We start from the raw sequence: 11,803 nt of genomic DNA on the forward strand, positions 1-11,803 counted from the left end.
TACCCCCCGAGATCCGGACGATCCCGGATCTCCTAACCTTCCGCCGCGCCCTCAAGACATGGCTTTTTCAACAAGCGGGACTGACCTAGGGTGAATTTTAAATAGGGAAAATTTTTTAAAGATTTTAATAATGACACAGCCATAAATATATTTGGTTTTTAATTGGTTTTATAGGGGAAATGTTTTTTGTGTTGTTTTTAATATGCTGTGAGCCGCCCTGAGTCCCGTGGGGAGAAGGGCGGCATAGAAGTTGGAAAATAAATAAATAAATAAATAAAATTATGTCATTTGCACAATTGATGTTTAATAATGTCATCAGGCAAACAATGTATAACCCTGTAAATTTGATTTATTACATGTGTAGTCTGTTGCATCAAATCAAGCTTTTGCAGTAATGATTTCAGGTGATGCATTGACTCCAACGTCAGGACTAGAATATTCAAACTAACATTTTTTAAATTACTTTCTTTAAATGTAGCATAACAGCCTATAGTAATTTCCTCAAAGTCTGATCAATTGTGTCACTTCCTATTTATCTACAGCGGTGGTTCAAAAAAGAGTACTTTTTGAAGCAAACTTTGCTTTCTTGTCAAAATCATTCTGAAGTTTTGACCACGTTAGCCACTCTCATTTAAGTATTTTTTGTATTTGAAATATTAATTATTCACCTCTAAGTTTTGTAGATCATAATGACTTGGAACTTCTTGATTATAGTTCATGATCATATCAAAGACTCATGTCTTTGGAAAACTGCTATCTTTTTAGTAATAACCTGCAGAAGTTAATACTGTATCCTCAAATTAATTAAGCATCTAGAAGGAAACAGGAATTCTGCCAATGCACCTTTCCAACTGCTACTGAATGATAATAAAACCACTTTCAGCAGGCCAGTTTGGTATAGTGGTGAAGGCACCAGAATAGATAGCTGTGAGTTCAGGTCCTGCTTTGGCCATTAAGCCAGCTGGGTGATTTGGAGCTAGTCACACTTGCTCAGTCCTGGAAAGAAGACAATGGCAAACTACTCCCACAAAATCTTGCCAGGAAAACTGCAGGGATTTGTCCAGATAAATACCAAGAGTCAATATTGACTTGAAGGCACTAAAAACAAAACAAAACAAAAATTACAAGATAACTACCAAATAAGCAACTTTCAATTACTTGTATGATTAAACCATCCCTGCCCATTAGCTTAAAATGTAAAATGACTTGACCCCCATTATTGTAATTAGTGCAATTTTACTGCTGACATGTGTAACTGCAATAATCAGTATACTGCTACCAATATGATACCATTTCAGTTAAAATGTGTTGTGATGCAATTTCCTTTTATTTTGTGATAATTTAAAGAAAAAGCAGCTTTGATATTTGATCAGGCTATTATAGGACTTATAAAAAGAATCTTCTGCAATGGAATAAAATAAATGCTATAGAAATAACTTTGCATTGTTTGGTCACAATGATATTTTTATGAAATTGTGGAGTATTTTTCAAATGTATTCAATCTAGTTATCTGGAGCAGGAAAATAACTGAAGGTCCATCAAAGTAAATAAAGGCGATAAAAGAGCATCTGATTAATATAATACAGCGACTACTTAATCAGTTCAAGCATCTTAATTTGACAAGTCATGGAAGATTTTGTCAAATATAGAGATTGCAAAGTAGCTTGCTGCATCGTTTTGATCACAGGATGTGCTAAAATATCAGAAATAGATTATAGACAGATAGTTATTATGCTTTCACTTAAATAATAAAAGTGAGATACAGATAGAAAACTTTTCTGGCTGAAAGTGAATTCCAAAGGTAAAACAATTCTGAACAAAAGAAAAATGAGCCAGAAGGCAGAATTAAACTAGTTGCATTACTGGAAGAGGGAGACAGAAATCATTTCATTTTTTCTACCTTGGAGCTAAGGATTTTCTTATGCTATGGCACTGTGCAAATCTAATCTTGATTTTTTTTATATTTTAGACAAATTGAGGCTGATACTTAATTCTATTACCTGCCGCCATATAAATTACTTTGCTATTTATTAAATTTATTTGCTGCCCATCTTGTCGCCAGGCGACTCTGGATGGCTTACAACATTAAAACATTAAAAACAGTAAAACCATCACACACACACACACACACACACCAAATTATGATTAAAAGATGGGGGAGGGAGCAGGATGCCAGAGGAGAGGTAAGATCTACTATTGGTCCATCAACCACCTTCAAGATGATACTCCCCCATTGGGGTGCCGGGCTATCTGGCAGAGCCAAGTCTACAGGCCCTCTCAGAAGATCCGGAGGGTGGGGGCAGGATATAATCCCTGTAAAGTTTAAAATCAAAGTAATTAAATTCCAAGACCAATAAATAAACATACTCAAATGTTTTTTATGAAATCAGTTATTCCATAATAAGTAGTCAGTAATGAGAAACACTTAATCATATTTACAATTCCTTGAATTTTCTGCAAAAGAAGTAGAAGCATGCCTGGCGAATACCAATTACAGTGCTGCTTAAAAGTTAGTCAGTGCTTTGAATTCTCAGTATTTCTGCATAAATATGACCTAAAATATGATCTGTTCTCCATACAAGTCCTGAAATTGGATAATGAGAACCCAATTAAACAAATGCGTCAAAAACATATTTATTTATTGATTTATTTATTGAGGCAAATGATCCCAAACTACATATTGGTGAGTGGCAAAAGTTTGTGAACCTCTACTATATGGAATGGGAGAACTCAGGGCAGCTAGCTGAGGGCGGCCAGCCATGGATGCCCTCCTTCCCACTGCCAGGTTGCCTTTGCCAACTTACTGCTCTCAGGTTGTTGCAGGAAACTCAACATGGGCAATTTGCTGCAGGGACAACTCACTGCGGGTGTCCAGATGTAGAGCTAGGGTGGGTCAGAAAGCCCAGTTAAGCCAGCCTGGTTTGGGATCCAGGCTTTCTAATTTCACCTCCTCCTTATTTCTCCTGGCACTTTCGGAGCTCCTCTTTGTTGGGCGAGGGTGGGGTTTGCAACAAACTAGCGAACCCCCCCTTTGAAAAACTCTGCAAGCCAGGAAAAAGAGAGAGGAAAAGAAACAAATTGCCCAGCGAAGGAGCAGGGAGCTGGCTGCTTTTCTACTTTCCATGTGCTCAGACAGTTGACCCACAGACTGTCATGGCCCCATCAGATCCTGGTTCAGAGGAAGAAGAGGAAGAGGAGTTGGAATTGGGATCATCTGATGGGGATAGCATGTTTCCCCTGGAATATTGGAGAGTCTAGGGGTCAAGGATGATACTGTCCCAAGCCTCTCCGGCATTGGGGGAGGTGGTCGACCAGACGGGGATCTGCCTGCCTTCAGAAACACGGGAGGATCCGCTGCAGTGGGGATGAGAGGCAGCAGATTCCCCCTAATGAGGAACAGCTGCCTCCCCCACTCAGTTCAGGGCATGGAGAGTGGAGCGGAGACAAGCTCAAAGGAGGTCTGTGAGTCTGCTGACGAGCAGGCCACCCTGCCCCTCCTAACGGGACCCCGGACAAGTTGATTTAATCAGAGGGTATATTCATTGGGAACAACTGTTTTGCTTTGGCATGAATTTCCCCGGCCTTGGAAAAACTCTGCTTGGTGGATCGTGTTTTTAAATGTGTGAACTCTGAATCTTTCTTGTGGATTCTCAAGCTTGCCTTGTGGACTTGCATCTTCTTTCTGGTCTACGGACTTCCTGCCTGCCTTGTGAATTGGCTCTGGTGACTATTAACTTTAGTTTGTGTGACTGTGTTGGCACTGACTGTGGGTGGCTGCCTTTGGGAAAGTTGGGGTGGAGCTTTACCGGCCATTATAAGGCCATTCGCCATGAGATAGCAGAACAATAAAGGATTTAATTGAAACCTGCATCTGCTTAGGTAACCTGGGTCATAACAGTTTGTTCCCGACCCGCAACTCCATCCTGCCCCGTCTTTTGAAAAGGGCTTTGGTTGCAGCCAGACAGGATGGAGCTCCTTGCCGATAATGCTCATCTAGCTAAACAAGTGGGGCTCCTTCCTTCACAATCTGCCCAATTGCAGGCTGCTGGCCCAACCAGCCTTGCTGTAAATGCCCTGTGGCAGTGCCAAATAAGTTTGATGGGACTCAAACAAACAAACAAACAAACAAACAAACAAACAAACAAACAGCCTTTATTGAAGCCTGCATCTGCCTAGATGACCTGGGTCATAATACAGACCTGCATAGAGGTTAAATGTCTCTTGAAATCTGCTTCTCATTTTCCATGGGGAATTCTCAGTTTCTCCTCTGTTGTATTTCTCTCTCTCTCTCCCCTCTGTTTCCCCCATCCTTTTACTCTGCTTGGTTCCTCCCAACTCTTCACACTGAGTTGTTGGGGCAAGGAGAGAAAGAGAGAGAGAGAGACGGGTTGGGGAACCTTGGCCAACTGTGTCAGGGAGCAAAGAAACGAGGATGTCCTGTTTTGCAGCAGCAGCCGCAGATATTTTGATATACCTTTAGAAATATTAAAAATTCAAAAGTGTTCACAAACTTTTAAATACCACTATGCCTTAATTATGAAGCATTTGAATAAAGTTTAATGCATCATACATTATTATCAGTAAGAATAATAATGGAAAGGGAATATGCTGCTTACCTGATTTAGTATTAAAAAATCTTTTTCAAATGACAGTGCTCACATTTTATACATATTGAAGACTAAAAAAATCTGAAATGTTAATCAGATTTGATTTTGATTTTTTGCAAAACAGAAGCAGTCTCAGATGCTTCTGGGAACTCATTAGAAATAAATGGAGCAAACACACTACAGGAATCCAAATACAAATCTATTTTTAAGGAAATCTTGAGCTTTTGCAGCAGAAGTGTTTGAACATCCATCCTATTAATTGTAGGAACTACTTAAGATATTCAGTGTCAGCGATCAAGGCCAAGTGTGGAGAATAACTATAGTAGTTCTACTTTCAAAATTCTTGAAAACCATTTAAGGATGTCAGTAGGAGGTAAATTAAAGCCATATGCATTAAGAAGCTAATAATTTGAAAAATGTACAGGAGCAATGAACCTTGGAGTTTATCAAGCATTGAAATGACTATTAGAAACAGCACTGTGTAGTTCTAAATAACAAAATAAAAGTAAAATGAAGTCTATCTAAAGTTGAATCATCATGACTTCAATAAACCAAGTTCCAGCACTAGAGAGCAAATCTCAGTAGAAATGCAAAAAATTACAAGATTTTTCTTTTTTGAGTGGAGAGAAATAATCTCCATTTTCATTTGAAAAGTTATAATTTAATAATGTTGAACGTAGAATTAAAAACAAATCTTGTGTGCGCAACACATTAAAATAATCCAGAATATTTCTTTCATTTTTTCTTTTCTTTTCTATTAGTCTTCTGCAAGAAACACTCTTTTATCTGAATGACTTGTTTTCAAGTAACTATGAAAAGGAATGTACTATTGTGTTTCATTCTTTCAGATCATATATTTAACTTCTTGGATTTTATTCATATGCTTTACATTTTGATTGATACATTTTCTTCTAACCCAAAATGCACAATCCAAAATGGTGCTCTGTAGTGTTACAGCCACATTTGAGCAAGATTCTTCAAATTGTCAGATAGGACATTGGCAGTTCCTACTAGTTCAGGAATTCTGCCTGGGTCTCTGATTTAGATGAAATACTACAGCCATCCTGTTCACATAAGCAGCAGTTCGGCAGTTCGAGTCTCACCAGCTCAAGGTTGACTCAGCCTTCCATCCTTCCGAGGTTGGTAAAATGAGGACCCAGATTGTTGAGGGCAATATAGTAACTCTGTAAACCCTTTAGAGAGGGCTGTAAAGCACTGTGAAGCGGTATATAAGTCTAACTGCTATTGCTATTGCTATAAACAGTCTATGTGCCAGGTCAAATACCAGAAGGTGGAAAGGCACCAACAGATTCAAAAGAAAGAGTTGGTTTAGGCAAATTTGTTTGATGCTGTTAAAAGTATCATCACAAGATGTAAGCTGTCTAAGTAAAGCTGCTTTTTGCAATTGACTGATAAGTGATTTTGTCAATGCCAATGATATTCATGTAGTGCTCCAAATGTTTTAGGATTGTATTGCCAAGTCTTGTCTGTTTTGCCTGCTAGTTTTTTTTTACATACTGGCCATGTAATATTTTATCTTGCCATGCCTCTTTTCTATTGGTCTTTCTTTCATGATATACTAGCATCTTCTTCACTGCCCTTCAAATATTCTTCCAATGCCCATTCTTCTTCTTCAGCAGTCTGGTGTACTTGCAGAATTCCATGCCCGCCTATGCTCCTTGATAAATAGAGTCTGTTATCATTGCTACATGGATGCATTTGGATTTTAAATTCTTCCCTCTCTTGATGCATTCACTTTTAATCTTGTTGACTTGATGTTGTGTGCTTGATGTTGTCAGCTTGATGTTGTCAGCTTGAAGGATGCCCAGGTATTTGTAGTGATCATCTTCATCCAGAATCTTGATGTTATTTCTACTGATGGTGCAGTGGTTAGAATGTAGTATTGCATGCTAACTCTGCTGACAGCCTGGAGTTCGATTCTGATGGTTACTCAGCTTTCCATCCTTCTGAGGTTAGTAAGATGAGTACCCAGATTGTTGGGGGCAATATGCTGACATTGTAAATCACTTAGAGAGGGATGTAAAGCACTGTGGAGCAATATATAAGTCTAAGTGCTATTGCTAAGTGCTATAGGGCATCTTGATTCCTCCAGTTTTCATTATTTTTCCTCTGGTAATGGTAAAAGTGGCACATTTATCCAGTCCTAATTGCATTCCTGTGTCATAGAACCATGCTTTTGTAATGGAAATTGCATAGATGTGAAGTGACCAAGAGTTCAGCTTAATCTATAGGCGACTTCATAATTTTGTGACTGAGCCAATTCCTAAAATTTCTTTGATGTTGCTATACTACCAAGCTACTTCAACAGAATCTAGTGTACTGAATTTGATGGTACCATTTTATAATTGCAAGAACAGCCAACAAAAAGTTTCCCTGGAATAGTCATGAAGCTGCTTTTTGTCATTTCTATGCTGTTAGGTTTCAAGTTTAATGGTATGTGATATTTTTCTTTGTTTACACAAATGCTTTTAATCCAGTCTGGTGCAGTTTTTATGGTTATTTTTTATTTTACACAAGCAAAACTATTATCAGAAAAAAAACCTATTACTATGTTAATATTTGCTCTTCTTTACTTCAGTCATTTCCTCTTTCTTTTGCTTATCATCTTTCATGTTCCCTCTATTTCTTTCTTCTTTTTTTTGAAGAAAAAAATTGGAGTTCTTAAGGCTTTGCTGCCTCTGTCTTCTCTTTGTATTGATCAGTAATACTAAAAAGAGATGAGTTAACATAAACCTGAGTAGACTCTGTAACCTTCCCCCTTTCCGCCTTTCTGGAAATGTAGATGCAATAACATTTGCAGTTGAAAAGGTTCATTCTCAGTTTCTAATGTTTAAGGATGCAAATGAAGCATTTTGTCTCTTCTGTGCCTGGAGGTGTTATGCAAGAAAACAGAAAGAGGTTTTTAGGATTAGTTCCACAGATTCCTTTTATCATGTAAAAATCTATGACCAATTTGATTGCCAGGAACTGAGGAAATCCTATATGGAAAACATCTAAAGAAAATTCCTCCCATGTTTCACTTTCCTTCTATCTAAATCAGTAACCACCTTGATAGTTACAGGGAATATTTGTTGGAGTGCATGCAATTTTCTATTTACTTTGATTATTTGTGCTCTCTTGGTTTCATGTTTTTAAGATGCTTTTTGATTATTTCAGTGTTCTGTTTGGAAAAGTGTACAATTGTATTAAAAGGAAAATAGATTTGAATGCTTTGACTTTTGGAATATAAAACTCTTTAAATCGATCTGATTATTGGTTTTATCTAGCTGTAGTTCCTTCTCCAAGATTTCAACTCCCTTATTCTCTTTTAGTTTTAGATGACTATGACAGAATGTGGGAATCCATGTGTTGTTTACAGTTATTTTATGTGTTTATTTATTCTCTTCAATATTACAACTAAGTAATAGTGCCCAAAGTTGCCTTACAGGGGAGATGGGCAGCATAAAAAGTTGACAAGCAAACAAACAAACATTTAAGTGAGCCAGTTTGGTGTAGTGCTTAAGGCATCAGGCTAGAAACTGGGAGACTTTTGAGTTACAGTCCCACATTAGATGCAGAAATCATCCGGTGACTTTGGACCAGCCCTAGGAAGAAGGCAATGGCAAACCACAGGGCAGCTTTCAGGAATGAACACTGTTGAAGGTACAGAAATTAAAAAAAATTCTTATTTCAAATAATGATGTGAATCCAGCTTCATCCATGTTTGAGATTGGTGCCTGTCTGCTTGCCTGTCTGTCTGTCTTTCCTCTCCATCCATCCATCCATCCATCCATCCATCCATCCATCCATCCATCCATCCATCCATCTCAGTTTTGCTTTTTATGTGCTGAATGGCTAGCAATGGCTCCTTTCCTCTCCATTGTGATTCATATCAGTATTATCAGGTAAATAGGAATAAAGGAGTCCATTATTCAGAAGAATGCATTTACTACTCAGAATATATATGGTTCAATAGCATACTGTCTGGCAGAATGGAAGATATTGGATGATTTAGGGAATTAATTTGTAAGAATAGTATATTAGTTTTGGAGAAATGTTTGGAGAAAAACATATGAATTTCTTTGCTATTAAATTTTGGCTTAAAGATGTGAACTATTATGATTCGTATGCTAGAAATTTATTGTTTCACTCTAAATTTTACAGAAGTTGAATTTGTAGAATCAGATGTGGTAACCAAGTGGTAAGAAACCAAACATGCATTTGCGGGATATCAAATCATTTCTTTGATATGCTTGCCTTTTGTGTTCTGCCTGAAGTAGGGCAGACTAATAAATAAATAAGTTTATTATCTTATTAGTTAGCCAGATAATAAACCCCATAGACATGAAAGAGATGTATGCAATTTTGATTGCCATTATCACATTTTACTTATCACTTAGTTAGCTGTAACTATAATCCTCTTAGCATTCAACATTCTTTTAAGCATCCCTCCCCAAAAGCCCAGTATGTATTGTATATATGTCTATAGATTGGGGAACATAATTAAGGGTTGATGTTATAATACTATCTAATATATTTGAATGGAACAGTATATTCTTTGATACTGTAAGAATTCAGATAAGTTTGTAAGTTGCAATATAGCATAAAATACAAATAACGGCAGCTTTTCTAGTATTAGTCTAAAATGGAAAGGGTTCTTGATTAGTATGAAGGTTGGTATTTAGAATTCATCTGAAAAAAAAATTAAAAGTCTATTTCGCATATCTTCAGCCCATGTAAAAGAAAAAAAGTTGTCTTTACGTGAACCTTAAAGAATGCAGAATGAAATCCTGAACTATATTGAACAACATATTTTAGTATGGTCTTGTGGCATCTCAGAGTTATGACTTAATTGCCTTTTTCTCACTCATAAGATCCTATAGATAAGTCAGGCAAACCTGTTTTATAACTTTCAGCTAGTTTTCCTTGGTCTGGTTTTGATTTATACAAGCAGTAATTTTGAGAGCTTTGCTTTCTCTTCCTCATATATTTTTAATGTACTGTTTCAAGTTAAAATTGCTTGTAGTATGTGAGTTACGTTCCAAGAGGTCCATTGTAATACTTTTTCTGGTGAGAAACTTCTCTTCCTTCTTTATTTCTTCAGGCATCAGAAGGTGTTGTTTTCATCGGACCAGATATGCATGCCATTCAAGCAATGGGAGACAAGATAGAAAGCAAACTGTTAGCCAAGAATGCAAAGGTCAACACTATACCGGGTTATGATGGGGTGATAAAGGTAAGAATTCTTTTTGAAATCAGCTATTTATATAAGCTCATGTTTAATTTAAAAAGTCCTTCCTGGATTAAGTTATAATTACAACCTTCAATGGGACAGTGGGATTTATGATAGAAATATTTGCATATGATAAAAGTTGTTGAGATGAATAACACTCTTTATTCTGTGTAAAAGAATAGTAAACTCAAAACTATCACTATGATATGTTTCACATAATACCATATATGTAAGCTCCCTGGTCTTATGATTGCATAAATATGTAGGATAAGTACAAGTATAAATGAATAATTAAATAATAAATTAATACATAAATAAGAGAGGAGAAGCTTTTCTTCACAATAACAGTGTTTTGAAGAAATAGTGATTTGTTTCCCCATAGAATGAAATGACTGCCATAGGTAGGTAGAAGAAATGAAAATCTGGGAAGAAGCTTGCTGGATGTGTGAGTTAGACTACTTCCCTGCCCATAAAAATGAGACTGTGTAGCACTTTAATTCAATCTTGAAAAGTTGCTTCAGAACATCTCCTTTAACGAGTTATTGACAGATGCTGTTTTTGCTTTTACATGTTATGAAGTATTTTTTGGAAATCAAATTAAGGTTGTGAGCTGCCTGGAGTTTGATTTAGGATGGGCGGCCATATAAATATTTTAAAAGTCAAATCAAATAACATGATAACCCCACTAAAAATGGTTCAGAATTAATTTTATTATCTATGTAGTCTTGCCATGGCCTCTGTTACTTGATCACTTAAAATATGATATAGTGGAGAAAGGCATGAACATTTTGGGACCTGTGAATGAAACATTTCTGCTGTGCTTTAAATGTTAAATATAGTACAGCTGGTTCTTGTTTAATGACTGTTCATTCAGCAACCATTCAGAGTTACAACAGTGCTGAATGAGGAAACATACGGGCAGTCCTTGAAGTTGCAGTTTTCATAGCATCCCCACAGTCATGTGATTGCAATTTGGGCCCTAGTAACTGGCTTGTAATTACAACATTTGTAATGTCCCACAGTCAAAAGTTCTCCAATGTCCAATGTTTTCTTTTTTTAATTGTATTATAAATAAAAAAACTTTTTTTAAAAAAAGTTCTCCATTTGCGACCTTCATTGCCAGCTTTCGGCAACAAAGTCAATGAAGAAACTGGCAAGAAGTCACAGATGGCAATCATGTGACATCATACCTAAAGACTGTGCAGGATTCATCTAACCATTTGGTTTTCCTTGCCTAAATGTAGAACCTTACTTTTTCACCATTGAATTTGATTTTGTTAGATAGCGCCCATTGTTCAAGCCAATGTTCAATTTAATTTTTGTTTTATGGAGAGAGAGTGTAGATAGCTGTAAACAATATAATAGTTATTTATTTTTTCACTACCTTTGGCCTTCAGTCCAAACCGATTCCCATGACAGCCATTGCTAGATATTAAAATGGACCAAATCTGTAGCTATAGGACACCTATTTGCATAAAATTTGCCAGGGCTGTTTTATACAAACATGCAAACGGGCCAATTTCAACCATGAAATAAACTTTGCAACGTTTTTTGATTTTGGTGTTTAGATTATTTTATTTATTTATTTATTTGCATTAACTTATATGCCGCCCTTCTCCCCATGGGACTCAGGGCGGCTCACAGCATGTTAAAAACAATATAAAACATTATCCCCTATAAAAGCCAATTAAAAACCAAATATTTATCGCTGTGTCTTATTAAAATCATTAAAATTGTCCCTATTTAAAATTCACCCTAGGTCACACCCGCTTGCTGAAAAAGCCATGTCTTGAGGGCGCGGCGGAAAGTTAGGAGATCCGGAATCGTCCGGATCTCGGGGGGTAGTTCGTTCCAGAGGGTGGGGGCACCCACAGAGAAGGCCCTCCCCCTGGGGGTCGCCAGCCGACACTGCTTGGCCGACGGCACCCTGAGGAGGCCCGCTCTGTGGGAGCGTACCGGTCTG

General features: G+C 37.1%; 1 protein-coding gene across 1 annotated transcript in view; it reads left to right on the top strand.

The window, feature by feature from the left end:
* Positions 1 to 11,803, top strand: part of PCCA (propionyl-CoA carboxylase subunit alpha) — a 233,974-nt gene that overhangs the window by 51,220 nt on the left and 170,951 nt on the right. The window contains exon 7 of the mRNA XM_015827965.1: positions 9,712 to 9,843. Within this exon, the coding sequence (XP_015683451.1) occupies positions 9,712 to 9,843 (132 nt within the window). The remainder of the gene's footprint in view (positions 1 to 9,711; positions 9,844 to 11,803) is intronic.

Source organism: Protobothrops mucrosquamatus, unplaced genomic scaffold, assembly GCF_001527695.2.
Source record: "Protobothrops mucrosquamatus isolate PMUCROS unplaced genomic scaffold, P.Mucros_1.0 scaffold_218, whole genome shotgun sequence".
In the NCBI taxonomy this organism is placed as follows: domain Eukaryota; kingdom Metazoa; phylum Chordata; class Lepidosauria; order Squamata; family Viperidae; genus Protobothrops; species Protobothrops mucrosquamatus.